General features: G+C 54.3%; 1 protein-coding gene across 2 annotated transcripts in view; it reads left to right on the top strand.

The window, feature by feature from the left end:
- Positions 1–27,980, top strand: part of RGS12 (regulator of G protein signaling 12) — a 110,372-nt gene that overhangs the window by 18,177 nt on the left and 64,215 nt on the right. For both annotated transcript variants that reach the window (XM_028089402.2, XM_028089416.2), the window contains exons 2-3: positions 3,704–5,678; positions 18,468–18,584. In XM_028089402.2, the coding sequence (XP_027945203.1) occupies positions 3,798–5,678; positions 18,468–18,584 (1,998 nt within the window). In that variant the 5' untranslated portion in view covers positions 3,704–3,797. The remainder of the gene's footprint in view (positions 1–3,703; positions 5,679–18,467; positions 18,585–27,980) is intronic.

Below are 27,980 nucleotides of genomic sequence, written 5' to 3'. Positions count from 1 at the left end.
GCCGTGCGTGCTCTGCCTGCAGACTTCTCCTCCTGCGGGGCACCTGAGCACACCGTGCAGGGTGGTGGTGGTTCGCCCCATCTTGCTCCTCCCCCTCCCCCCCAGGCTGTGGGGCCTGTGGGCTCCTGAGGGCCAGGCCCCTCTCGGGGCCTTCTGGGTCTGGGACGCTGCGGGGCATGGGGTAGGCGCTCACTCGGTGGCTGTGAGTGGAGAACCTCAGCGGACGGGACCGTCTTACTCTGATTTAAACCTTAGAGAGGAGTCGGGAGACTGCTGACATGTGCTTCTAGGTCCTGCTCGTCTGAACAGCGCGTCGGTAAAGGAATGACCATGTCATTTGGTGACAAGAGAGACTGATCCCGGCAGTGGGCGTACTGAGGAGACCCTCGTGCCCCCTGTCTGTGCTGTGAGGAAGCTGTCACTTCTTTCTGAGCTTGCTTCCCTTTCCTGCACAACGGGGAGGCCGGATTGGAGGATGTCTTTGTCAGCTTGGGCTGCCAGAACACTGCCCGCTGAGCGGCTGGAAGCATATCGAGGCCCAGGTGCCCGCAGGTCTGGTGTCTGGTGAGGGCACCTCCTGGTTCCGGGTGGCCGCTTTCTTGTGTCCTCCTGTCCTCACCTGATGGCGAGCAGGGGCGGAGGTGGGGAGGGCCTTCATCTCCTCCTCCCCATCCTCACGGCGCCACCCTCCTGATCTCATCTAGACCTGGTCGCTTCCAAAGGCTGTCCCCCAGATACCGGCACACTGGGGGGTAGCGTTTCAACGTCCCATGAATTTGGAGACACACACATTCAGCCCGGAGCAGCTGATCTCGAGGCAGGGCATTCCATGTGTTGCTACCTGTCAGAAGCACCTGGTGTAGGCGGGGGCAGGGACTTTGTCAAAGCAGGTGGCTCATACCTACTCACCCAGAGTCTCCTGGTGGAGGAAAGGGACCCGGGAGCTGGCACTTCAGCAGCCCGGATGGGAGAAAGCCAGTGGGAGCTGGAAACTGTGTCCTATTGGTTTCTTCTGAATTTCACTGCCTGCTCATTTTACTATTAACTGATGCAATTTAAGGAAAAATTCACCTGTAGGCTGAACTTATAACATGTGATTATAGGTATTAAGGTATGACTTATATGACTTAGAAACAATTTTTTTTTTTTTTTTTTGGTGCAAGCACATAGAAGACTGCTACTTGGTATTACATTGTACAGTGCAAGGACTCTGATGTTTGGATGAATTACAAAATAATTCTGCATGTAAAACTGGGAAATCCTTTCTTTCATAGAGGCGACACCTGTTGGCTGGCGGAGACAGCCAGGTGGTCTTCTGTCACTGGAGGAGCGCCACAGGGCCTCGCCGACCTCTGTCCTGGGAGGGTTCACAGTGATGGCCAGCAAGGGCCGGCGCAGCGGCAGCCCCGTTGTGCTGTTTCCTGCACCTGTGTGCCCCCTCCCCCCAGTAGGGCGATTCCCCTGGCATGAGTTTCTGTGGCTGCGGAGGCCATCACCACAAACCTAGAGGCTTAGAACAACCCAACTCTATTCCCTCTCAGCTCTGGGGGTGGCAAGGCCAAAGTCAGTCTCACCTGCTACAGTCACGGTGTTGCAGGGACATTCCTTCTGGAGGCCCCAGGGGATGGTCTGTTTCTTCACCGTTTCTGGCTTCTAGAGGGGCCCTGTTCGTGAGCTCTGTGGCCCTTCCTCTACCTTCGCAGCCTGCCGCTCTGATCTCTGCTTCTCTGTGACTCTGGCCCTTCTGCCAGTGGCCTGGGCCTCCTCGGATCATCCAGGATAACCTCCTGTGTCAGGAGCCTGCAGCTGACCATGGCCGCGAGGTCTCTGGCCGTGTGAGGCTACTTCCCAGCTCCCTGGTGGGGGAGGGGTGAGGCATATTTGGTGGGGGAATACCATTCAGCCTGGAAGAGCCCCAGTGAGGAGACCCACAAACACTATTCCTGGCCAACTTTAATATACACGTTTTTAATGATGAATATCAAGTAGTTAAATGTCCAGTCATAATACTTAAATGATTCATGTATCACCACATAAGTATTAAATAGTACGGTAGTTTAGAAATAAATTGTTCTTTCATCACCCTTGCAATAGGGATGATCTTATCAAACCCACACCCTGCGTACCATGTCCTCTGTGCCCCTGCGTCTGCCGGTGGGGTCAGCCCGGAGCACACCCTTCAGTCCCTCCAGTTCCTTCTCTCGGGTGTGGCTATGCAGTACTTGGAATTATGCTTCTGTGACCGCAAGCCTTTCCCAAAATGAAGAATTTCTCCTAACAGCTTAAAACAATTACTTAAAAAACATACACTCCTTAAAAAACATGATCTCTATAATATTTTGGGTCCATAACATGATTTACTGTATTGTTTTTTAAAGTGATCTTTGAAGAGCTTTGTGCAGCAGGAGCTCCACCGCGGGCCCGAGCTGCCCTCCGAGAGGCCCGCGCAGCACAGGTGTCCGGTCCTGGCCATCAGGAGCGTTCCCGGCTCCTCAGCTGTGCCTCCCCCATCCGGGCCAACGCTGTGGTCGGTGACGACACCCATTCCTCCTGGGGGTCTGCGGTTTGGGCCGAGCCAGGGAGAGGGGCCTGCGGGACCAGTCCCAGGGAGAGCCCTGCTCCGCGTCTCTAACGAGCTTCCCCAGCAGACAAGACCCCACACGTGTTGTCACGACGCGCTGCCGGGAACAGAGCGTGTCCCACCTGACTCCCCGGGAGAGGGTGCTGGAAGCTGGCCCCTGCTTCCTCTGGACTTCGTCCCCCCCATTCCCCCACCCCGTACCTTTTCCCTTCGCTGATTTTGCTCTGTATGGGTTCACTGGGATGAATCCCGGCCATGAGCACGACTATGTGCTGCGCCCCGTGCATCCTCCTAGTGAGTCATCGACCCCGGGGTGGTCTTGGGACCCTGACACAGGTTTGCTGACAACCAGTCCTTTTAATGATGAAGTCATCCCCTGGAACAATTAAGGATCATATTCCTTTGCTCTCTTTGGTGGTTTTATCTGTTCTATCCGATGGCCTCTGTAGTTGACTGAGGCGGTTTTAGACTCATGCGTTTTCCCAACATGGTACCTTGTTCAGAAGACATCAATCGAAGGAGGGCGGTGGAATATGAGAGGATATAAGCTGACTCTTCCCTGATGGAGAGCTGCTTGTGAAGGAGGCGTTTGTGACCAAATAGGCACCTTTCTACCCAAGCCCATAGCTAGCCCTGCTTCTGCTTCTGCCCCTCGGGTTCAAGTGCAGACTTTGATGTGCTGGGTCTGCTGGGGAGCCTGAGAGCCCGTGTCACGGCTGTTCCCGGACGCTGCTGGGCTGCTGGTCCTCGGACCACACTTTGAATGGTAAGGGTCTCGAGGGGTCTTCCCTATCCGCCTAGACAGGAAGAGGAAGGCTGGCGAAACGGTCCAGGTCCTGCGCCAGTCCTGGATTTCTCAAACCTAAGGGAGGCTTAGCCTCATGTCAGTGTTGGAAAGGGTGTCAATTCTGGGAAACACGGTCTAGTCTGGAGGGAGATTTCTTAGCCTGACTTAGGTGGACTGTATGTAGATACTGCTTCTTCACTGGGACATTTCCGTGGTAACCAGAGACTCTTTCTGTCATGGTTTTTGGGATGAGTTCTTTTCTTATGTTCAGGTACTATGCGTAAGCAATAGAAATATGGGATCTTTAGTAACAAGCTGTTTATTTTCTTCCTCAGGGCATTTCAAGAAGTACGGTAGCGTCCAGCCTTCCATGAACGATGGATCCCCTGGAGTAAAGAACGATGCCCGTGGTCTTGCGAGCTCATCGGGATGTATAGAGCAGGGGACGCAGTGGAGCGTCCGCTTCACGGGCCGGCGCCCCCTCGCATGAGGAGTGTGGAGGTGGCCAGAGGAAGAGCAGGGTACGGATTCACCCTTTCTGGCCAGGCGCCTTGTGTGCTCAGCTGTGTCATGAGAGGGAGCCCCGCAGATTTCGTGGGCCTCCGTGCTGGCGATCAGATACTCGCTGTCAACGAAATCAATGTGAAGAAAGCGTCCCACGAGGATGTTGTGAAATTGATTGGGAAGTGTTCTGGCGTCCTGCACATGGTGATCGGTGAAGGTGTGGGCCATGTGGAGTCCTGTTCCAGTGACGAAGAGGTTGGATTTTATGAAGGAAAGGGCTGGTTGAAGCCCAAGCTTGATTCCAAGGCCTCTGGTATCAGCAGGGCAGAGAGAGTGGTTGAAGAGGTGCGGTCCGGTGGGATTTTCAGTATGATTTTTGAAAATCCTAGTCTTCGTGCAAGCACTTCAGAACCCTTGAAATTGAAACAAAGATCCCTTTCAGAGTCAGCCGCTGCGCGATTTGACCTTGGACGTGAAAGTGTAAGTCATCCGAATCCCAGCCTGCTCTCTAAGGAGGAAATATCAAAAGTTATTCATGATGATTCCGTTTTCAGTATCGGACCCGAGAATCATGAAGATTTTGCATTAGATGCAAGTATTTTGAACGTTGCCATGGTCGTAGGCTACTTAGGTTCCATCGAACTTCCTTCCACAAGCTGCAACCTAGAGTCGGACAGCTTGCAGGCCATCCGTGGCTGCCTGCGGCGCTTGCGGGCCGAGCAGAAAATCCACTCCCTGGTGACCATGCGGGTCCTGCACGACCGCGTGCAGCTGTGCACCGACCAGGCCGCCATTCTGGCCGAGTACCCGGCCGAGAAGCTGGCCTTCAGTGCTGTGTGCCCGGATGACAGGAGGCTCTTTGGGCTTGTGACCATGCAGAGCAGTGATGATGGGAGCCTGGCGCACGAGGAGGAGGGTGCCTTGCGGACTTCCTGCCACGTGTTCATGGTGGACCCAGACTTGTTCAACCACAAAATCCATCAAGGCATCGCTCGGCGGTTTGGGTTTGAGTGCACGGCCGACCCCGACACCAACGGCTGTCTTGAGTTCCCGGTGTCCTCTCTCCCTGTGCTCCAGTTCATCTCCGTGCTCTACAGAGACATGGGCGAGCTGATCGAGGGGGTGCGGGCCCGGGCCTTTGTGGACGGAGATGCAGACGCCCACCAGAACACCAGCACCAGCAGCAACAGTGACAGTGGCATTGGGAATTTCCACCAGGAGGAGAGAAGCAGCCGAGTGCTTGTGGTTGACCTGGGTGCCAGCTCGAGCAGGCACGGCCCCAGCAACGGTGGCTGGGAGGGTGCGGGTGGGAGGGGCTCCCAGCCCTGGGCCGCCCCCTGGAACGGGGCCTTCTGCCATGACGCCGAGGGGGGGCCCCCGTTCGAGGCCGCTCCGCAGGCTGACAGGTGCCGGGACCTCAGTAAGCACTTGGGACCCGCTGCTCACGCGGAGGTTCCCGCAGCCTCCTTGCGGAGCTCGGTCCCTCCGTCCAAGAGGGGCGCTGCTGGCCATGGTGGGGGTTTTGGCCAGCGGTGGCTTCCGGTCCACGTCCTGCAGGAGTGGCAGTGCGGACATGCCAGCGATCAGGAGTCGTACACGGACTCCACCGATGGGTGGTCCAGTGTCAACTGTGGCACGCTGCCCCCTCCCATGAGCAAGATCCCCGCCGACCGCTACAGGGTGGGGGGCAGCCTGGTGCAGCCCCCGCTGAGCACCCAGAGGAGGGACTGGTCCAGGAAGGCTTTTGGGATGCAAAACATTTTCGGTCCCCATCGACAAGTTAGAAAGACTAAGGAAGACAAGAAGGTAAGCCTGTTAGGTGTGGTTCAGGAAAAATGAGCTTGATATTGTAGCTCAGTCGATCCCCGATGGGATGATGCATGTTAGTTGACAAGTGTCCAGGCCTGGCTTCCCCCTGCTGCGCTGGGGCCTCTGTCGGCCAGCACAGGATGTCTTTTGCTTATGTGCTGTAGGCTCTGCGCGCTGCCCACCCTCTTGGGTCCTGGGCAGGACGTCCGGGCGGGGCAGGTGATGGGGGAAGGGACGTCATTTCTCACCGCCGGGTCCAGGCCCTCCTCCCTCGTCCTGCCCTTTCACGCTGCGGGTGCCTGGGAGGGCCCTGTCCCCGGGCCCCTTCGGAGCCCGTTTCAGCACGCCCTTTTGAGGAAAGAAAATTCCTGAAGCACAGAGACGGTTGACTTGAGGACAGGGAGCTTCCCAGGGTATGGATCCTTCTCTGTTTCCTTCGTCTGGAAAATCCTGCTGAGGAAAAAATACCAGCCGACCTCAGCAGTGGGCTGGTGGCTCGCACTCCTTGCTTGCCGCAGGTGTGCATCAAACGGCGGGGGCCACGCTTGGCGCAGCACCCTGAACGTCCTACGTCCATCTGTGTCCCTTTGGGGCCTTTGCCTTCCCCCCAGGAGCTCAGTTTGGAGCACGAGGGTGGGTGTCAGTGTGCAGGGCCTGGCTCAGCAGGGGTGGTGGCCAGTGGCGCTGGGGGCACAGCTGAGCTGCCGTGTGAATGACCCGCTGAGAGGTGGAGTGGCGCCTGGCTCTGGTTGTTTCCACGGGGCTTTCCTCAGGGGACTTTCATGATTTTAAATACCTTTTCTGTGTATGTGTTCACGTTTTTGTTCTCCACAGCTGAGAGTCTCACAACACAATCGTCTGAAGGCTGCCGGCTGGCAAGGGCAGGGTCGGGGGCGCAGGAGAGCTGGGGGGCTGCCCGACGAATACTCTGTTCATGCCCGTACCCTTCCCAGCACAGTAGTTTTCACTGTGCACTGCATTAGAGGACACTTCATGATGGAGGGAGGACAGACCCCCTGGCTCTCCTTCCCCCAGTGGCCACGGTCACATTTTGATGGGTCTAAGGTAGATTTTTGTCTTTATAAACAGTTGTCATCCTGTGGGTTTTCAGCTCAGTTCCTAAACCACTGCCGCCATCATGACACCCCTTCTCTTGTCCCTCGCCTGAGCCGCACGTGGCCTGGGATCTTGGGCCGGCGGCCCCTGCCCCTCTCCTTCCCGTCCACCCGCACGGGGCCAGCTGTGGTGTGGGCAGCGCCTCGCACCTGAGCCTCCCCACCCCGTGCCCCTGTCAGCTGGGGCGGGCGGCGGAGGGAAGGCCCGGAACGTGGCTAGTGTTACCTGAGATGGGAAAATTCACCGTCCCTTTGAGCACATATCCAACAAACGTGTCTCCCCTGCTGGTGTGGAAGTGGATAATGGCACTGCTGGTAAGGACGGGCTCGTTTCTGGTCAGTGCCGAAGAACAGTCCACCGTCTGGAGGGACCGCAGTTTATTTATCCATCACCTGCTAAGGACGTATCAGTTACTTCTGAGTTTGGGGAGTTATGAATAAAGATGCTGTTAACACCTGTGCGCAGGTTTTTGTGTGGATGTGAGTTTTCAGCTCCTGCGGGTAAATGCCAAGCAGCTTCATCGCTGCCTCAGATGGTAAATGGTCAGTTTTGGAAGAAACTGACAAACCGTCTTCTGCGATCCCACCACCGCGGACGGGCGCTCCCGAGGCTCCGCATCCTCTCCAGCCCGTGCTGGTGTCGGGGTCCCGGGTTTGGCCGCGCTCACAGGTGTGCCTCGTTTGAATTTGCATTTCCCCGTGACTGTGAATTTGAGCACCTTTCATAGGCTTCCCTGTCATATGCTTGCAGTCTGTGGCTTGTCTTACTCTCTCTCTCTCTCTCTTTTTTTAAGATTTCATTTATTTATTTGCCAGAGAGAGAGAGACATTGAGAGAGGGAACAAGCAGTGGAGTGGGAGAGGGAGAAGCAGGCTCCCCGCTGAGCAGGGAGCCCGATGTGGGGCTCGATCCCAGGACCCTGGGATCATAACCTGAGCCGAAGGCAGACGCTTAACCAACTGAGCCACCCAGGTGCCCCTGGTCTTACTGTCCTGATGTGGTCTTACCCAGAGCAGAACGTTTTAGTTGCAATGAAGTCAAGCCGACAGGTTCTCTCTCTCATGGACCGAGCCTTCGGTGTTGTATCTGAAAAGGCCTCACCAAGCCCCGGGTCATCTAGCTTTTCCCCTGTGTCATATTCAAGTTTTCTAGTTTTTTATTTCACATTTAGGTGTATGATCCACTTGTTGATTTCTGTGAAGGGTGGACGGTGTATGGTTAGATTTATTTTTCGGCATAGGGCCGTCCCGTGGCTCCAGCACCATCTGTGTAAGACGCCCTCTCTGCTCCCTTGTGTTGCCTTTTTGCTCCTTTGTCAGAGATCAGTGACTGTTTGTGAGGATCTCAGGCTTGAACATAAGTGTAGTGAGAAGGAGGACCTGGCTGTTAGGACTTAGGCGGCAACAGAGCAGTGGAGTCGGGCTGTCTCTCGTGTTGGGAGATAGCAGAAAGGCGCTCAGTGTACTGCGGACACGGGTATGGAGTCTGTGAGCTCGTCGGGCTGGGCATCTTTATTTTCATTTTACTGACAAGGAAAGTCAGGTTTATATGCATTGGAAGACTTGCCCATGTTCGAGTGCAAGTAAGTGCTGAGACTCAGACCGCGCCGGGGCCTGTCTGGCCTCCTCCGTTAGACTAGTCTGTACGGCCCGTTGTTCCTTTGGTCATCTAAAAATAAGTAGCCGTGAATGGTTCTCACTGTAATCTCTTGAAAGTTATCAGTTACTCTTTACTTTGCTCCGTGGTTTCTCCTGTTTGTTAGCTCTGCCTAATCCCACAGCCTCCCTTGCCTCCGGAGGTTGTGAGCTGGTCTCCTGGTGTCCCTCCTGGAGGCTTGTCGGGATGAGGAGGGCAGGCCAGGAGGGATGAGGGCAGTGGTTGGAAACGGGGAGAGGAGGAGGAGGCAATGGGAAAGGCGAGGGGGTGCAGCGGAGGCCCCGGGTTATTCTGTTCTTTGCTGTAGCAGTGGCTTCCGTGCCTTGCTTTGCACGGAATCAGGCTGTGTCAGCGGGGCTTCAGCTCGGAGACAGAAAACACCAGGATCTGAGCAGGGGAGTGTGGAGAAGTGCTGCAGAGGCCAGAGGTGGCGAGCTGCTAGGAGGGAGAGCCCTCGGGGACCCTGGGGCAGGCCCCGCAGCAGGAGCGGGGCAGGGGCCAGTAGGGGAGAGGCGGGGCGCTCAGAGGCCGCTCCCCAAGGCCAGGCGGCCCGTGCCACAGGGTCTCGCCGTTCCCCTGGTGACAGTGCAGAAACCGGAGCCACTGCGGGACTGGACGGCCTCGTGGCTCCTCCTCCCTGGGGGCTGCCTGGGGAGGGACACGCTCCCCCCGCCCCAAGATGGCCTTTCCTGGTCTCTAGGCGCTTCCAACGGCCCCCACGCTCTGCTCCTGTCGAGTTAGCGGCTCGCGTGCTCTTGCACGCAGCCTCCTGGCCCCGGGTGCGCAGGAAGAAGCCCACTGCCAGGAGTGCCCTTCACAGCCCCGTCTCTTCACTGCCCGCCTCAGCCTGTGCTTTTGTCGCTGCCTCCTCCGTCCCCTCCTGCCCAGGCTCAGTCCAGACCCTGGCCTGGGGGAGCCCCGCTCGCATGGAAGCCTGGAGGCCAGCAAGCCATGGAGAAGGCTGCTCCCAGTCCTGCTAACAGCCGAGCGCCAGCCTGGGTGCACTGAATGTCCTAATCTGGGGGGGCCTGGGGGGGCCTGGGGGGGCCGGAGGAGTGGGGAGTTCCTCGGAGTCAGAGTCGGAGCCTAAGCGGAGCCTACGCGGGTGATTGCCTGCTTTGTTTGCTTTTCTTTTGCTGGTGTCTGTAGCCGTAGATACAGAAGGGAGCCTATGACTAATGTGAAAGAGAAAAACCCAAGACCTTGAAATGCTGTCTGTAGCATCAAAAATGATTCCATTACGTTTAATTTGAATCAAGAATATTTCATTCTGCTTCTTTGACAATGGATATTCTAAGAATAATATTAATTAAAATATCTGGTTAAGTAGCAAAATCCACATTCTTAAACTTGGCACATAATGGGTTTTGGAAAATTTTAAAATGAAAATATGTTCATTATGATACCATCTAAGGGATTTATTGTTGCTATTTTGAAACGAATTAATAAATATTTTTAAATTTCTCAGTTTAGTTTTTAATATGAACATATCAATACACGGAACCTACAGAGACAAAAGCTCTTTGGGGTCCTCAGTAGTTTGTAAGGGGGTCCAGGCATCCTGAGACCCCACTCTTTGAGGACGGGTGCCCCAGGGACACTTTACCAGTCTGCAGGACAGACTTTCAGGAGTGAGTCACGTCCAAACTGGCAGTGTTGGTGGGCACCTAATAAATACCATTTTGATTGAATGAATAAGATGAAAAAGTGCTGAAAAAAACAATACCGTAGACTAGTGCACGCATTTAAAGGCGGTGTGGGTTTCAGTGCAGGCACAGTGGACGGGACGAGTGGCCTAAGCCCCGGAGAGTACGGCTTCCCCAGCCGGCTGGCGTGGAGGCCACCCCTCACGAGGTCCGGGGTCCTCTGTTGCCCTCCTCCACCTGAGGCCTGCACTTGACCGTGAAGGACAAGATAGCGTCACGCCCACGGTCCAGCGGGCGGTGGAGTCCCGGCCCCAGCCGTGCTGCTGTGTCTGCTGTGCCAGGCAGGTCAGGCGGGTCACAGGGTGGCCCCCGCTGCAGGGAGGCTGCAGGGGTTGCCCGTTGGTCCCCCGGCTGTGCGCGTGCGCACAGTCCCATAGCGGAGGCAGCGGGGAGAGTGGGTAGGGCGGTCTCTGCCTCCCAGGGGTCGGGCACCCCCTGTATGGAAAGCTCCCTGAGGCACACAAAAATACCCATATTTAATATAATCCCATTTTTGTGTAAAGATTTCAACACCCCTCAAATAAACCTGTATGTTTTAAAGTGTACAGATGTTTATATGTAACTATATAGCACAAATGCAAAGGAAACACCCCCCAACTTGTAGTTACCGTGGCTGGGGGTGGGGGGGTAAGGGAGACCTGAGGACGGTCTGGGACATTTTAGTTTTATCTTGTTGTACTTCGAGTTTTTATTATGGGAACAGAAACATCTTTTACTTGCTAAAAATCCCTTCAGAGAAAAAAATATTATTTTTTTGAATTCTTTTAATAAGAACAAAGTGAGGCACGGCCCCAGAAGCCATCGGCCGGGTCTCTGTGGCACAGCCAGTGAGCGGCTCGTCACCCGCGGCGCCGGCAGAGTACTGCGTCCAACAAACAGCTCTGTGCGGTCTTCCAGTACAATGTCAGGAAGTTTTAAAATAGATCGTAAAAAAAAATCTGGACAAAACTAAAAAGACCAGGGCGAAGGCCCCGTGGTTTAAGTCCCTCTGCAAAGAGTGGCTTTGCTCATTACCGTGTGGAAACGATGCCGAGCAGCGTGGCGTCACTCTCTGCCCCGAATCGCAAGGAAGGGAGGCCAACGGCGACTCAGGGCCGGGGCGGGCAGGTGGGGGCCGGGGCTGGGCCGTCACCCGGGGGGGGGGCGGTGCGCGGGAAGCCTCCGCGGCTCTGGGGGCTCTGTGCCCTGTGGGAACGCAGGGCCGGGGCCCGGGAGCTGGGGGAGGCAGCGGAGCAGAGGGACAGAGCCACAGCGCCACGGCTTACTGTCCTGCTGGGGTTTTCCGTGGCTTCCGGGCGCGGCAGGAGTAGAGAGCTCGGCGGCCCCCGGGTTGCTGCCGGCGTCAGGAGCCGTGGCGGCCCGGACGAGAATGTGTTCTGTCCTGCTGCTGCTCTCTCGGCTTCGTGGGGACGGCCCTGGGACAGCCGCCGCGGCTGCCTTACTCGTCGGCCCGGGTCGTTGCCCTGATTTCCCCGCCGTAGTCTGCAGCTGCCGCTCATTCACCTTCACTGTGACTGCACCACCACATGCACGCACGCACGCACTCTCACACACCCATACACACACGCCACACCCACACTCGCACACTCATACAACACACGCTCTCACACACACACTCACACTCAACACACACCACACTCACACACACACACACTCGCTCATACACTCACACTCACCACACTCGCTTATATTCTTACTCACAACACACACCCATACACATACATACACACGATCACTCACACTCAACTCACACACTCACATTCTCACATACTCTCACATCCTCACACTCACACATACACTCACACGCACACATTCACTCATGCACTCACAATCACACAATCTCCTCTCACACTCACGCTCATACACACAACACACACACTCACAAACTCACACACATACACAACACACTCACACATACTCACATACTCCCTCACACTCACACTCTCAAACACACTCTTTCACACTCAAACACGCACACACTCTTACAGATACACACGCACACACTCTCACACGCTCAAACACACTCACACTCACCCTGACACACACACTCACACTGTCTCACACACATTGACTCACACACACTCTCACACATACACTCACAGACACACGCATATACTCACGCACACTCACACTATCACACACTATCATACACACACACTTTTCACACACTCACATGCATATACTCACACACACCTCACTCTCACAACTCACACTCACACACACATTCACACTCTCACCCTCAACACACACATACACTCACACCCACTCACACACTCACACCCCACACACTCTTACACACAAACGCACACACCTTTCACACTCACACATGCATATACTCACACACATACACTCACACACTCACTCTTACACACACAACTTTCACGCACTCACACTCAACACATACACACATACATTCACACACAACTCTCACACACTCACACACATACACTCACACACTCACTCACACACACTCTCTTTCACACACTTACCCCCCCCCCGAGCCGTTGAAAGAATGGCGGGTGCTGCTCTTGTGGGCACCCTGCACCCATCTCTGTCTCTGGCTGTACACGTGAAGGGATTTCTCTGGGTCTCTGCAGAGTAGAACGGCTGGTCCATAGCAGTGCTTGTCCATCTTTGCAGGTAATGGCCACATGTTGAGTTTTTAGCATTTGTATTTGTTTGTATTGATGAGTTACGCCAGGTCTCTGGAGCAGGGACAGATTGGATTACTGAACTATAAGAAGCACACTGTTCCCGGTGCTCAGTCCTTGACCCCGGGCCCTTGCAGTGACAGCCACGTCAGGTGTCACCCTATGCGCACCAGGGTTGCACTGGAGGTGAAGAGCCCCAAAAATAGGAATCAAGGAGCTTGTACACATGTTGTACCCTCCTCCTCCTGAGAGGGAGAGAAACCCTGGCTCTTTAAGCAAGGTTCCTTGGAGACAGAAGGGAGAACCCTGGGTTTTCCTTCCTACCCTTTGCAGTGTAGATAAATGTCTCTGGGAGCGGAGGCTTGACACGTTCTCCCAGACGAGTGCCAGCCTCACCTCTGAAATGTGAGGACTTACCCTGAGGAGGTATATCTCTCCTGAGTTTACCCTGCCTGTTCCCCCATAATTTAATCTCCCAAGTCCAAGACTGGGAGACTGTGGGTCCAGGTCCCATGCCTCAGTTTCCTGACAGCCCCTTGCCACTAGCATGAGCACCCAGACTGTCACTGCACATCCTCGCCAGCACTCACCCTCACTGGGCTTCTTACGTTTTTGCCAATCTAGTGGATGTAATGTGAGATCGCACCATGGCTTTGCTCCTGGAGATGTGGATTCCTTTTTGTTGAGGGACCTGCTCAAACCTATGCCCAACTTTCTCTTGGGTTGTCTCTTCTGCTTGATCTGTTGGAGTTCTAGATACTGGCTCTTCATCCTGTGCTGATTGCATTGCATGTATGCCTTCACAGTTCGTGGCTTGTATTGTTTACTTGCTTTGTGGGGTCTCGGTGGACAGAAGATCTTGACCTTCATGTCAACCATCTTGTCAGTTTTTTTCTTATGATGTAACGCATTCGTCACTAACCTGAGGTCAGGAAGACTCTCACTCTCTCTTTTTTCTTCTTTTTTTTTAAAGATTTTATTTATTTGAGAGAGAGAGGGAGTGCACAAGTGGGGTGAAGGTCAGAGGGAGAAGCAGACTCTCTGCTGAGCAGGGAGCCTGATGTGGGGCTCGATCCTGGGACTCCAGGATCATGACCTGAGCCGAAGGCAGATGCTTAACTGACTGAGCCACCCAGGTATGCTCTCTCTTTTTTTTTCTTAAAAAATCTTTGCAGTTGATCTTTATGAATGGAATAAGGTGGCTGGCAAGTTAATTTTTTTCTCTCTCGGGATGATTTTGGAGCTGCTGCTGTTGCTAGAGCACTGCATCTGTCCTGCCCTGTGGCTCAGCTGTGCCCCTTTGCATCGTTCACATGTGTGTGGGTCTGTTTCTCAGTGCTCTACTCCCCGGTGTCCACACCTCCAACAATTCTTTCCTTTAAAATTGTAGCTCTATAATGAGTCTTTATATCTGATATGCTGGATCTCCTTAACTTACCTTGGCTGTGCTGAGCCTTGCTCTTTTATATAGATTTTACAGTGAGTTTGTAAATTGCCCAAAAATGCTACTGACATTTTTGTTGCCATTGTATTTTCATCTGTAGACCAATTTGGGAGAACTGACATCTTTAGAATATTGAGTCTTCCTATCCATGAAAATGGTATTTCTCTCCATTTATTTAGGCTTTATTTTCTTTATAAAAATTTATAACTCCCATTATAAATATCTTTAATTAGGTTTATAGATTTATTTTTAGAGCCTCCCTTTTGCAGTCAGCTCCGGGACGCTGGCGTCTGTGTCCCCTTCCCCTGGTCAGCTGGGTCCCCATCAGGCTCTGCCCCCAGGGGTGCTGGGGAGTGGCCGGGGGGAGGACGAGTGTCCTGCCCCTCCCTGCCTGCTCCCCCCACGTTGCCATGGCTCCTCACCCCAGTGAGCGGGCAATTCTTTCACCTGCAACCCCTGAGCTCAGTTTTGGTCTGCCCCCTCCCCCGGGGGCAGTCTCCTGGCCCCTCAGACACCAGTGTGACCACACCCCCTCCAGGTCTGGGTCCTCCTCTGGCTGCTGAGTTTAAACCCCTCCCTCCTCTTCGGACCTTTGTCTAAGCCCCAGGGGTGCAGCCGCTTCCCCTTGGCTGTCTCCTGACCTCTTAGGGTCGCTGTTTGCCTTTCCAGGTCTCTGATGCCGGTTAACTGTTCTTCCCAGGGAGTTCTCCACATGAAAACCACTGGTGTGGTCTTGCTTTCTGACTAGACTCTGCCTCATGCACCAGGAGCAGTATGTCAGCTGGAAGTCTCACTCTTTAAATTCTCTATGTTCCCACATTTTAGAAAAACCTTCAGATGATTTGGTCTCTATTTTGAACCAAACAGTCTTCTTTGTTAGAGTCTATTTGTTCAGTAAGTGCTTACTGAGCACGTGCTATGTACTGGGCCCTGTGGGAGGGGTGGGGGCATAATGTGAGCAGGACAGGCACCCCCTGGCCCCACCGGGGCTGATGGTCTAGTGTTTAGATTCTTGGCATTAGGAGTTTCTGCTTCTAACTGTAACTAAAAAATGGCAGACAGGGGCTTGCCCCAGGCCCCCGCTGGGTGACCATGAGCAGGGGCCTCGCTGGCTTCCACGTTCTCCTATGGAGATTGAGGAGGTTGGACTGGCTGGTCTGGGTCACTGCTTGTGCTGAAATGAGCCACCTGATGCAGTGGCTCTGTGGGATGGTTCAGCATTGGTGCTGAGTAGCCAGGGCAGTTTGGCACCCTGGGCAATGGGGTTCTGCCCTCCCTCCATTTCCACCCTGGAGAGAACCGACACCTCTCAGCCTCTCTGAGGGGCCCCCCCCGCTCATGGTTTGAGGTGACAGGAGCCAGGTGGGTTGTTTCTCCCATGTCCTACGTGGGGGCCAGGCACACGGGAGGGCCCTCTGAGCCCTGGCTCCATCTCTGGCATGGCTGCCGGTGGTCAGGCCATCTTCTCCATGCCCAGAGCTGGGGCAAGATGGAGTCTGCTCCCGACGCTGGGCCACGGCCATGTGACCGTGACAGTGTGCTCCGTCTGTCTCCTTCACGTGTCCAAGCCCACGGTGTCTGCCTGTGGGACCAGGTGTTCGCCACCTGCATTCACTCCCGTTGGTGGCTGGGGGTTCCAGCACGTTCCAACGCCACGTAGCCAGCCCAGCCTGGGTGTCCTTGGCCTCCGGGGCTTTCCGGTGATACTGCGTTCTTATCACAAAGCCATGTGCTCGTTACCCACCCCCAGAATAAAAATACAGAATCGCAAATACATGATCTGTACAAAGGTTTATCTTGTGTGTGTTTGGAGCCTTCTTTGGTTTAGGAACAGACTAAGAGCATTTCCCATAGTGTGACTTCGGCTGCAGCAAAGGCATTTGGATGGCTGCCTGGCTTCCTGTGGCCGAGAGTGGCTGGCTCCCTGCCGCTGGGCCCTCAGTCCCTGGACGATTTGCTCTCTTTCTCCCAGCACTGTGCTGGGCCGTAGGTGTTCAGAAGACAGAGGGCCCTGCTGTCTGGAGGGAAAGAGCACAGCCTGGGAGGGGGGCCCCAGGACAGCCCCTCAGGCAGCGCAGTTAGAGGTGGCCTCTGAAAACAGGTGGCCTGGGGTGGAGGGCTGGCGGGCGGAGAGGCAGGCGCCCAGAAGGGTCTGGGCGGCAGGAACTGGTGCGGCAGCCCCTGCAGGGCGCTGAGCAGGGGCCACCAGGCAGGGGCGCGGGGAGCACACTGCACAGGTAACCCCCAGCACGGATCCTCTTTGCATCTTGTTGGGATATTAGGGTTCGGGGAGCACAGTGGGATGTTTTATTGGCGGTCCTGAGGGCCCCTGTGCTGCCGGTGGTGCGTGGGGGGCAGGGGCCCTGGGCTGACTCTGCCTTTTTCTTAAGCCTACCGAGTGTCCTGTTCCTGAGACAGTTCCTTCCTCCCTCTCCCCTCCCTCCCTTTCTCCTCCTTCCCCCTCCCTCCCCACCCCTCTCGCTGTTCGTGCTACTCCTCCTTGCTCGGTTCAGTCCTTTTTGCTCACAGCTGCACACAGGTTGCCCTTTACTCGGCTTGCACATGGTGTCAGCTGACTTTGCTAAAGTACTCCTGCCAGTGGCTTCTGCAGCATGGCCTTGCCCCGTCTGTCCCGCTGCGGCGTTCAGCCTCACCTCTGCTCCTGTCAGCCTGGCGTGTTCTCGCGGTCCGGGCCTGGAGTCTTCTGTGAGGCGCTGGGCTTGCGGTCTGCCGTGTAGCCTCCAGGGGCCTCTGGTCTCCTCCAGAGTGTAAAGTGTTCAAGGAGCCTGCAGCCACCCTGTGGCCATCTTCAGGTGGCCCCTCAGGAGGCCCGATGGATCGTGAGTTCCTGCCCCCGGGGTCCGGTGCGCGTGGTTGTGCTCGGGAAGCGCTTGCCGAGAGCCCCGTGGCAGCACAGAGCAGAGGAAGTAAAGGCAGTTGCTCTTGGCTCCTACATTACTTATTCATAAAACTTGAGGGATTAAAAATAATGTGCTCGTTGCTCTGGTTCAGGCCGAGTGGCTGGGGGGGGGGGGCAGAGGTGAGAGGTCGGGCTCTGGGTGTGAGTACCAGGGAGGGAGGGGAGCAGCCAGGGGTGTGAGGAAGCCAGGGGGAGGCTGGGGAGGGGAAGGAGGAAGAAGCTGCTCACCCCTCCCTTGGAGGCCCCTGTGGCCTGAGGTCCCAGACAAGGGGGAGCGACTGAAGGGAAGGCGGTCACATTGCTGAGGGCACCTCGAGTCTGCATCAGGAAATGTCAGGGGACAGCAGTCCTGGGGGTGTGTTCTGCCCCCAGGCAGCCTAGTGGCCTGGGAGCGGGTACAGCCCGGGGGACAGAGAGGGACGGTGGGATCAAGGGTGTGTGTGGGGGTTGCGGGGTGCTGAGACCCAGCCCAGAAAGCTCTCCTAGGCAGGGCCGCAAGGGTGGCCCTTTCTATAGGACGCCCTGGGGTCTCAGGCAGGGGGAGAGCTGACGGGATTGGAGAGCCTCACAGTCCGTAGAAAACACGTGAACGTCCTTTATGCCTGAAATCGGTCACTCAGGATTTCAAGTACCCAGGAAATCAGAGATTTTCAGCTGTGATGCTTTTTATATTTAAAATGTGATGCCTTATTTGTTGGACCCAAATCACATTTGGGGAAGTGTCCAGCATAATGACAGGAAATTAATTCTGGTCGTTTCCCGGAGAAAAGAACAAGATGTTTTAATGGCCAGTTATTTCATGCACCTGAATTGGTTTGGTCTTCAGACACCAGCTGAATGTCTAAGGATTCTTTAATTCCCGAAAACGCCTATAAAATTATGCAAAAACATAATCTTTACATTAATAGTTACTTCTCTCCCCACACACTTTATCTTTTCCCAAATATTCACACGTTTTTTCATTTCCTCTTGGTAACAGCCTTTGGAGGCTGGCTGGTGGGGCCCCAGCGTGTGGTTATGGGGTGGTTATGGGGTGTGAGCTGGGGTTGTCCTCGGGGTGTAGAGCTTCAGTGGCAGGGCAAATATGTGGAGGTCCTGGGGTGACTTTTGTTTTCAACTTTGGATTTTTATCCAAATGCAGACACATGCAGAGCGTGACACCGACCCCGGGCGATGTTCCAGTCTTGCTCGCCTCTGTTCCCTAGCGCCTTTTCCTCCTCAGGGTAGTGCACCTGGCAGAACTCAGCACCTCTTCCCAAGAAGGTAACGTGATGTGTTTTTCCTTTGTGCCTAGGGCTCAAAATTGGCGCGGGGAATCGGACTCACTCAGACTTCTCAACGCACCTCTGCCCGGAGATCGTTTGGAAGATCCAAGAGATTTAGTATCACTCGCTCCCTTGATGACCTTGAGGTATTTGGTTTCAGTTTTTCTCTTTCCTTCGTCAGGTTTCTTACGTTGAAATGAACATCAGTCGTGCAGATTCACCTGAACCTTTCTGAATCCCATCCCGATCCTACTGCCCCCCCCCCCTTGGGACCCATGATCTGCAGGTGGGGCGGCTTCGGCTGCCCAGCCAGGCCTTTCCCGCCCCCGCGCGCACCTGCAGAGCGCACGCCGGCTTTCGCGCTGACTTCCGTGTGGCCAGCATGGCTATAAACACTTTACGCGTGTGAGCTGGGCTCGCCCCTCACAGGAATTCTGAGGGAGCTCCTCTCCTGGCCCCTTCTTCAAAGATCGGGTATGGATTCACAGATAGAGTCTTTGCTTTTATCCACCGTCCTTACAAAAGCGAACAGACTTGACTTTGAGAGCTGCTGTAGGTCCGCAGAGGTGCAGCAGAAGGCACAGAGCCCCCTGCGCTCTCGGCTCGCACTGCTGTGGCCACAGGACACTGACGAGCCAATGTGGACACGTTCTTGTGAGGCTCACGGTGTGCGTGAGCGGTCGCTCTCTGTGCCGTGCGCTCGCAGGCTGTGGACAGATGTGTAATGTCACACGCGGGCTTTCACCGCCCCGACAACCCTGTGCTCTGCCTGGTCACCCTCCCTTCTCCCCCTGAGCCCTTGGCAACCCCTGATCCTCCCGTGGATCATCATGTGTTCTAGTACTTTACACAGAGTCTCACTCTGCCCCCTTTCACACGCTGCCTGGCGCCTTCCAGACTGACCCTCGTGGCCTTAGTCCAGTGTGTTACTTGTTACGTGGCATCCCGCTGCGGACGTGCCGGCAGTCCGCTCGTTCTGCTGTCGACGGACACCCGGTGGGAAGCGGGAAGCCCTCTCCGCTGTGCGGGGCCTGGGTGCACGCTCTCGCACGGGCCCCTTGAGCACCTGTGGGGGCGAGGGGGCCAGCCACGGACTGCTGGGTGACAGGTGGCCAGACGCCGCTCGCAGGGGCCACTCCCACGCAGCTCTGGTCACCCTTCCTCTCCGGCACCGAGCGCCGTCAGACTGGAATTTCTCCATTTCAGTGGAAGAGCATCTTGGTTTACTTTGCATTTCACTGATGACGAGTGAGGCCGAGTGGCCCATTGCGGGCTCTCTGGCCAGTCAGGTTCTCGCCGTTCTGAATTAGCAGACTATTCATATTCTTTTCCTATTTTAAAAAAAAAGATTTTGTAGTAGTTCTTTATATATTATTCTGGATATGGGTCCTTTGTCAAATAAATGTTTTGAAAAAATCTTTGTGGCTTATTTCCGCCTTTGTTCAGGGTTTCATTAGTTTTACACATATATTTAATTGCAGTGAACTGTTGTAGCGTGAAATTCCCTGCTGTTAAGTGTCCAGCTCAGTGGCATCACGCACATTCACAGTGTTGCGCGGCCGTCCCCACCCTCCGTCCCCAGCACTCTCCTCTCACAACACGGAAACTGTCCCCGTGAGACACGGACTCCTTGTCCCCCGCCCCTAGTCCTTGGTGCCCACTGCCACACTTTCTGTCTCTGTGGTTTTGCTGACCCTGGGCCCCTTCTGTAAAGACAGTCATACAGGATTTGTGCTTTTGTGTCTGGCTTATCTCACTGGGCACAGTGTCCTCCAGGTTCTTCCACTGTGTAGCTGGTGTCAGAACGTCCTTCTGTTGTCTCCATTTTGTCCGCTGTATGGGTAATCCACACTGTGTCCATCTGTCCGTCCAACAGTGGACGCTTAGGTTGCTCCCACCTTTTGGCTGCCATGGAGAATCCTGCTGTGAACACGGTTGTGCAAATATCTGTTTGGTTCTATTTTAAAAACTAACTCTAAATAAGATCATTTCTTATAGCCTGAATAATGATAAACTGAAACAAACAAATAACTTTAGTTGTTTCTTGCTTAGAATAGTAGGTTAATTTGTGTTTTCATGTGAAATTGGAATCATTGACTGTTAGAACCAGAAGGGGCCTTTGAAACCACCTCATCTTTAAGGCTGGATGTGGGGAGGTTGTCAGAGTCGAAGGGCAGGTCCTGGGGCAGGAGGGGGGGTGCAGGCCCGGAAGCTGGAACTGGGCTGGTGGTGGGACCCCTCGCCCATGGTCTCGTGGTAACTGGGGGGCAGTTCAGGCCAGCATGCCGTGTTTGGTCAGCAGTGGTCAGCACCCACGCTCTCGTGGAAGAAGCAGAGGTATGCGTGCCACACTCGTGCCCGTGCTCAGGCAAGGCCGGGCCTGCCAGCTGGGGGCCCTCAGAGTGGTGCTGCTCCCGCCAGAAGGGGGGGTCTCGACTAAGCCCACGTGCTCAGGTTAGGTGGCTTGCCAGGTGTTATGTCTGCATGTTTCTGGAAGGGGTGTGGAAAGGGTCTGAGCCGCCACAAGGTGACGAGGTAGCACCAGCCAGGCTCGCGGTGGCAGCCTGTGGTCAGACCTCCACGTCTCTGACGTGGGCCCCGGCCCGCTCAGGCCGCTGTGGTTGTTGCTCACTTCTCCTCACCCACGAGGAAGTGCCGGGGCTTCCCACACCACGCCACCCACCGTGCACCGTGGTCTGTGCTCTTGATTGAGGGCAGGCTGGCAGCTCATATCTTTTCTCTCTGACCTTCAGATCAGCTCCTCAAGGAGCTTGTCATGATCTCTGTTGTAGACATGGGGAAACTGAGGTGCAGGTTCAACAGTATTTTCCAGGCCATGCCAGGCTGCAAAGCTGTGGTCTTTCTGCCACATCTGAGACCTCTCACTTTTGTTAAAGTGGTACGATAGAGACATAAGATTGAATCTTTGCTATTTTTTTTTTCTGTCTGAGGATTTCAAAATCTAGAAGCTGCACGTAACTTTTGTGAACCCTCGCCACTGGTAAGCCTCTTTCTACGGGCAGCTCGTTTAACACATTGTCTGTCTGTCCTTCCCCTTGTTACTCTTTAGCAGGTGTCCTAGGCATCTCTGAGACTGTCCCAGACTCTGGGTCTTCACTGCCTTGTATGGTCCCCTCCCCAGAGGAACTGGCTTTCACGTCAGCCTTCGATTGGTGCTTAATCATCCTGGGCCTTTTAGGAACACCCTGTGCACGTTGCACCCTGCCAGGGGCCTCTGCATCCCCTCGACCACCACCAGGCCGGCTCCTCGTCACGAGTCCGGTCTCGAGTCCACTTCCCAGGGCCCATCGGCGCACCAGCATCTTGGTTGTGTCCCCTGGAGGTAGAGTCAGATGGAGAGCTATTTAAGCCTGGGGACAATGAGGAGGACCCAGGAGGACCACAGAAAATGGTAAATGTGTGGGTCAATCCAGATGAATGGTGACTGTATAAAACAAGAATAACCATGTTTTGTTTGGTTTAAAAAAATATGTAAATTTACCTGACAGCACAGCAGTAGTCTGAGTGCTGGGAGAGGGGACTTGGGGCGCAAGGGTCGGGCGCTTACCTCAGTGTAATCAAGTTAATCCTTGATTCTTATAACATGAAGATGCATGCTGTAATCGCCAGGGTAACCTGAGACAATAAAATACTGAGTGATTTTAGGTTGCAAGAGGGGAAAATGGAGTTATAAAAAACAGTCAACTCAGAAGAAGGTCAGACAGTTGAGAGGTGGAGAGAGCAGGAGGCTGCTGACAAGAGGCAGCGGTCACTAGAGCGCTGGGGGACGTCCAGATATGTCAGGAAGTACATCGATTGTATTTATTTATTTATTTTAAGATTTTTATTTATTTGACAGAGGGAGACACAGCGAGAGAGGGAACACAAGCAGGGGGAGTGGGAGAGGGAGAAGCAGGCTTCCCGCTGAGCAGGGAGCCCGATGTGGGACTTGATCCCAGGACCCTGGGACCATGACTTGAGCCGAAGGCAGATGCTTAACAACTGAGCCACCCAGGCATCCCAGTACATTGATTTTAAATGAACTCAATATTCCAATTAAAAAGAGAAGATGGTCAGCCTGCATGAAAAATCTGATTACACTCTTACTAGAGACACGTGTAAAACTTGAGGACACAGAAAAGACTCACCGCGCAACGCTAATCAGAACAGTGTGGCGGGGCACCTGGGGGCGCAGTCGGTGAGGCGTCGGCCTTCCACTCAGGTCAGGATCCTGGGGTCCCGGGATCCAGCCGCACATTGGGCTCCCTGCTCTGCGGGGAGTCTGCTTCTCCCTCTCCCTCTGCCCCTCCCCCTCCCTCAAACAAACAAATAAAATCTTTAAAAAAAGAAGAAGAATGGTGGTATAGCTGTGTTGATGTCAGAGTTGGCTTTCAGGCAAGAAGCCTTCCTAAAGGTAAAGAGGGAGCCTTCACAGCGATAAGAGGCAGTAAGAAGTTACATTCTGAATTTGGTATGCATTTAGGAGCATGGTCTCAATCTGTCTAGAGCAAAAATGGATAGAAGCAGAAAAAGAAGTGAACTAACGGATGTGGCAGGAGATGTTTAACACTCCCTGCTTCGTGACTAGCGATTGAGCAGGAAAAGGTCCACGAGGGAGAGGTTCCAAACAGCACGACTCCCAGCTCGGCCTCTGGGCCACACGCGCGGCCCTGCCTCCGATGAGCGCATTCTCTCCACTCGCTTGTGGGGCGTGTATGAACGTTGACCACATGCTGGACCATAAAGCAAATCTCAGCAGCTGCAGAGCACTCCTGACAGAGTCTGTCTCCTGCCCCAGCCAGGTGGACAGCAATCCAGGGGCCCGGAGGCGGGCCTGCACACCTGTGGGTACGTGATCCACCAAGCGCTCCACACTTGAAAGGAGAATCCCTGTGGAGGTCAGAGCAGATTGGGGTGACGCTGAAACGCGCGCATCTGACCCGTGGCACCCAGCCGCCCCTGTGCCAAGGGGGCGCTCACAGTGCCACGATATAGGCATGAGAGAGGACTAAACGTGGAAGGTTGTCTGGAGCCTAGACAGAGAGCGGTGAGACCGATCTGGAGGCAGTACAGGCTGGGCAGTGACGGAGGCAGAAGCAGAAATTAATGAAACAAAATTAACGGACTGAACCAGCAAGAGAATCCCTGAAGTTGGGCTTACTTCCCAACTCTTTGTATGAGGCCTCCAAAACCTTGGCCCCGAAAGCTGTGAGGACCTGAGAGGAGAGGGGCGGGCTAGGGCTGCCCAGTGGGGAGCACAGGTGCAAGGACGTCACGCCCTTGACAGACGCACAGCCCAGCAGGTCACATTCATTCCAGGGACGTGATTTTTTTCATACCTGAAAGTCAGGTATTTCCTTTTAACAGAGGAAAGAAGAAAAAATCGTCTGTCATCTCAACAGAAGCAGGAAAAGCATTTGGGAAAAGCCAGTATCCATTCATGGTGAAAACAAAAACAAAGCAAAACGAAACAAAATGGAAATTAAAGGGAACTTTCTTAATCTGACAAGGATATAAAAACCCCGGGAGCACGCAGCACACGTAAGCTTTTCCTGTGAGGTCGGGAGCAAGAGGGAAGATGTACATTGTTATCGTTTTGTTCAAATGTTTGTCTCCAGTCTGGGCACACTAAGAAAGTAAAAACAACAGAAATTTTAAAACCGCAAAAGAAAGATGAAAATGTTCTTATTCTTACATGATGTGATTAAGACGTCAAAAATCTAAAAGAATTTATAGAGTCATTATTACAATTAATGAATGCTTGGCAAGGTTGCTGGATATTCCATCAATATACAACCATCAGCTGTGGGTACAGTTAGAAAATACCACATAGATTCAACGCATTTTTAATCAAAATCCCAACAGGTGTTATGTTGAACTTAAGAAGATGATTCTAAAGTTGGCATAGAAATGCAAAGGGTAGCCAGGATATTCTTATTTATTTATTTATTTATTTATTTATTTATTATGTTATGTTAATCACCATACATTACATCATTCATTCTTGATGTAGTGTTCCATGATTCATTGTTTGTGCGTAACACCCAGTGCTCCGCGCAGAACGTGCCCTCTTTAATACCCATCACCAGGCTAACCCATCCCCCCACCCCCCTCCCCTCTAGAACCCTCAGTTTGTTTCTCAGAGTCCATCGTCTCTCATGGTTCGTCTCCCCCTCCGATTTACTCCCCTTCATTCTTCCCCTCCTGCTATCTTCTTCTTTTTTTTCTTTTTTGTTTTCTTTTTTTTCTTTCTTTCTTTTTTTTCTCTTTTTTTTTTCTTTCTTTCTTTTCTCTTTTCTTATTTGTTTCAGAGTACAGATCTGTGATTCAACAGTCTTGCACAATTCACAGTGCTCACCATATCACATACCCTCCCCAATGTCCATCACTCAGCCACCCCATCCCTCCCACCCCCCACCACTCCAGCAACCCTCAGTGTGTTTCCTGAGATTAAGAATTCCTCATATCAGTGAGGTCATAGGATACATGTCTTTCTCTGATTGACTTATTTCACTCAGCATAACACCCTCCAGTTCTATCCACGTCCTTGCAAATGGCAAGATCTCATTCCTTTTTTTTTTAAAGATTATTTATTTATTTATTTATTTGAGAGAGAAAATGAGATAGAGAGAGAGAGAGAGAGCATGAGAGGGGGGAGGGTCAGAGGGAGAAGCAGACTCCCCGCTGAGCAGGGAGCCCGATGCGGGACTCAATCCCGGGACTCCAGGACCATGACCTGAGCCGAAGGCAGTCGCTTGACCAACTGAGCCACCCAGGCGCCCCAAGATCTCATTCCTTTTGATGGCTACATAATTCTCCACTTTGTGCATATGTACCACCTCTTCTTTATCCATTCATCTGTCGATGGACATCTTGGCTCTTTGCACAGTTTTAGCCACAGGATATTCTTGAAGAAGAACAGGTGGGCGGACTTCTGCTATTCGCTACCAAAACTTATGACAGAGTGAGAGTAATTCAAGACTCTGTAAGTGTTGGTACACGGATGGACAGACAGACAGTGGACTAGAAGAGCATGCGCAGAAATAGACCCAGTGCCTGCATATGTGGGCTGTGTGCGGAGCAGGGCTGAGTGTGGTCTTTTCAGTGGGGCTGGAATAGGAGACATCCACGTGGGAAAAAGACGGTCAGTCAGTCCTCCCCGTGCCGTACAGACACAGCTAAACCCAGCCATGCTGCAGATGTGACGTGCAGGGAGCACAGGACAGTCACCAGAGGGTCACGCAGCCACACAGCCTCGGGCTGTGGGGGCAGAGAAGACTTTAAACCCAACACAAAGAGCATGAACCATAAAGGCAAAGGCTGATGCCCCGACTTGGTGAATGTCAGGACCCTTCATTCGTGCGAATGCATGTGCTAGAACACGCGGGTGGGGTGGTGGTGGTGGCCCCCAGGGCCCTTCCACCTAAGGACGCCTGCCAGAGAAGAGTGGCCAAGAGACTCAGGTGGGCATTTTATGAAAGATGACACCCCGAGGGCACATCCAGCCACGCTGGCCGTCAGGGACGTGCCGTGACTGCTGTGGTGAGGTCGGCAAGCCGGGCCGGCTGGAGTGAGGACCACAGTGTCGCGTGTCGGTGTGGCTGGGTGTGTGGGGGCACATGCACCCTGCCATCTGGAGCTCCACGCCATCCGAAGTAGACGTCACAGGCGCGGAGGGACATGCGCGAGGGTCCGACACAGCACCGGTGCTGGGGTGGAGGCCGCCTGCCTGTCCGCCCGCCGTGGGAAGGACAGGTAAGCTGTGATTTCCTCATGCGGCGGGATGCTCCATGGCCGCTTCGGGAGCGCAGGTCAATGTCCCAGAAAGAAGGCAGACACCAAAGATTCCATTTCCGTACATCAGAAAATAGGCCACACTGAGCCACGGCGTGTGGTTGTACGTTCAGCGTAGAACCGTGGAGAGAGGCTGGAACGTGGCTTTTCATTATGGCCTGGGAGGAGCTACATGGGCTGCACTTCGTGATGAATCTCTGAACCGCACATTCCCACTATGTGCTTCTTTCCGAATTTGTGTTCCACCTTCCAGAAAACATGCTCAGCCTGAGCCTCGCAGCCCTGCTGACTGCTGGGGTGGGCAGTAGTCACCGGCTGGGGTTTTGCAGGTGAGCCCGAGAGAGGAGGAAGATGGGACAGAGGAGCTGGGGCCTGCCCTCAGCAGGAGATGAGCTGCTGACAGATGGCAGGAACAGGGGAAGGGCCTTGTGGGGTGGGGTCAGAGAATGAAACAGTTGCTAGAGAAATGTCAGAAGTGAGTTCTTGTGTGTGTTTTAATTATTTATTTTTGAAGATTTTATTTATTTGACAGAGCACAAGCAGAGGGAGAGGGAGAAGCAGGCTCCCCACCGAGCAGGAAGCCCGATGTGGGGCTCGCTCTCAGGACCCTGGGATCATGACCTGAGCCAAAGGCAGATGCTTAACTGACTGAGCCACCCAGGCGCCCTCTTGTGTGTTTTAAAAAGGTGTCCGTTTTGGTCATGACCATGACAGATGGTCACCCAGGAGGCAGTGACCCGAGAGGCTGGTCAGGAAGAACACGGCCAGCCCTGTAGGCCTCGCGTGGACTGCGCGGCGTCTCTGCGCCCTAGGTGTTTAGTCAGGCACAGATCGGGGCATGAACTGACGGTCTTGATGTTTGTGAGTGGGTGCCAAGGTGCAGAGGGCCCAGGAGAGGGGCCCCAGGGGCAGGGGCACTGAGCTGAACATGCACAGCCTTAAAAGGGAGCCATGTCCCCGAGACCAGCACGGGAGGCCCGAGTCTCTAGAGGTCCTCCATCGAGCGTCGCTGTGGTGGGCTGTTGGCCATGGGGAGTAGGAAGCAGTGTGCTGTTTGTGCATGCAGCTGGGCTGATCCTCGGTGGTCCTGCCGCAGAGCGCAGGACAGGTGCAGCGGGGAGCGGCGAGTGCGGGTCAGTGGGGGCTTCTCTCCTTAGCTGTTTGGACCAGCGCGCCAGGAAGTCCTCCGTGGTGCAGAATGTGAGAGACTGCTTGGGTGACAAGTGTGAGTGTGTGGGGTCAGCAATGTTGGGAACATGCTTGTGCAGCGCAGCAGGGATGGCTGTCACGGGTGGGGATTGGAGATGGCCCGTGAGCCCCCAGGGCACGGGGGAAGGGAGAAGGGTGGCCCTGGGACCTTCCGTGCCTCTGATTTGGTGCAGGCGTGGCAGGGAGGCTCTTGGATTGAGCTGAGGGGTGCCTGGCGCTTTGGCCAGGGCCCAGGGAGGGGGTCGAGGGTCACTAGGGTGAAGAAAGGTCCCTGGACCTGGGGACACCAGTGGGAGGCCTCTGGTACTGGGGACATCCTGGAAGGAGGCGTGGCACATTTGTGGCGGGGGGATGGCAGGGGGGCACTGGAATAGGTTTGTGACCAGAGATGGGCCTCTCTGAGGAGGGAGTGTACACATTGAGCCATCGATGTGAGGGGTCGGCACGTGAAGGTCTTGGGAACAGAAGGCAGGGAGGGCCCGGCCGAGACCTGGGGTCTTATTCTAAGTGTAAGGGAGGTTTTTGGGGAAACTTAGAAC

This window comes from Eumetopias jubatus, unplaced genomic scaffold, assembly GCF_037043125.1.
Source record: "Eumetopias jubatus isolate StellerSeaLion01/CBP00866 unplaced genomic scaffold, mEumJub1_p1.0 scaffold_2, whole genome shotgun sequence".
NCBI lineage: Eukaryota > Metazoa > Chordata > Mammalia > Carnivora > Otariidae > Eumetopias > Eumetopias jubatus.
Note: the sequence above shows the minus strand (reverse complement) of the source record. Positions and strands in the feature narration are given on the sequence as shown.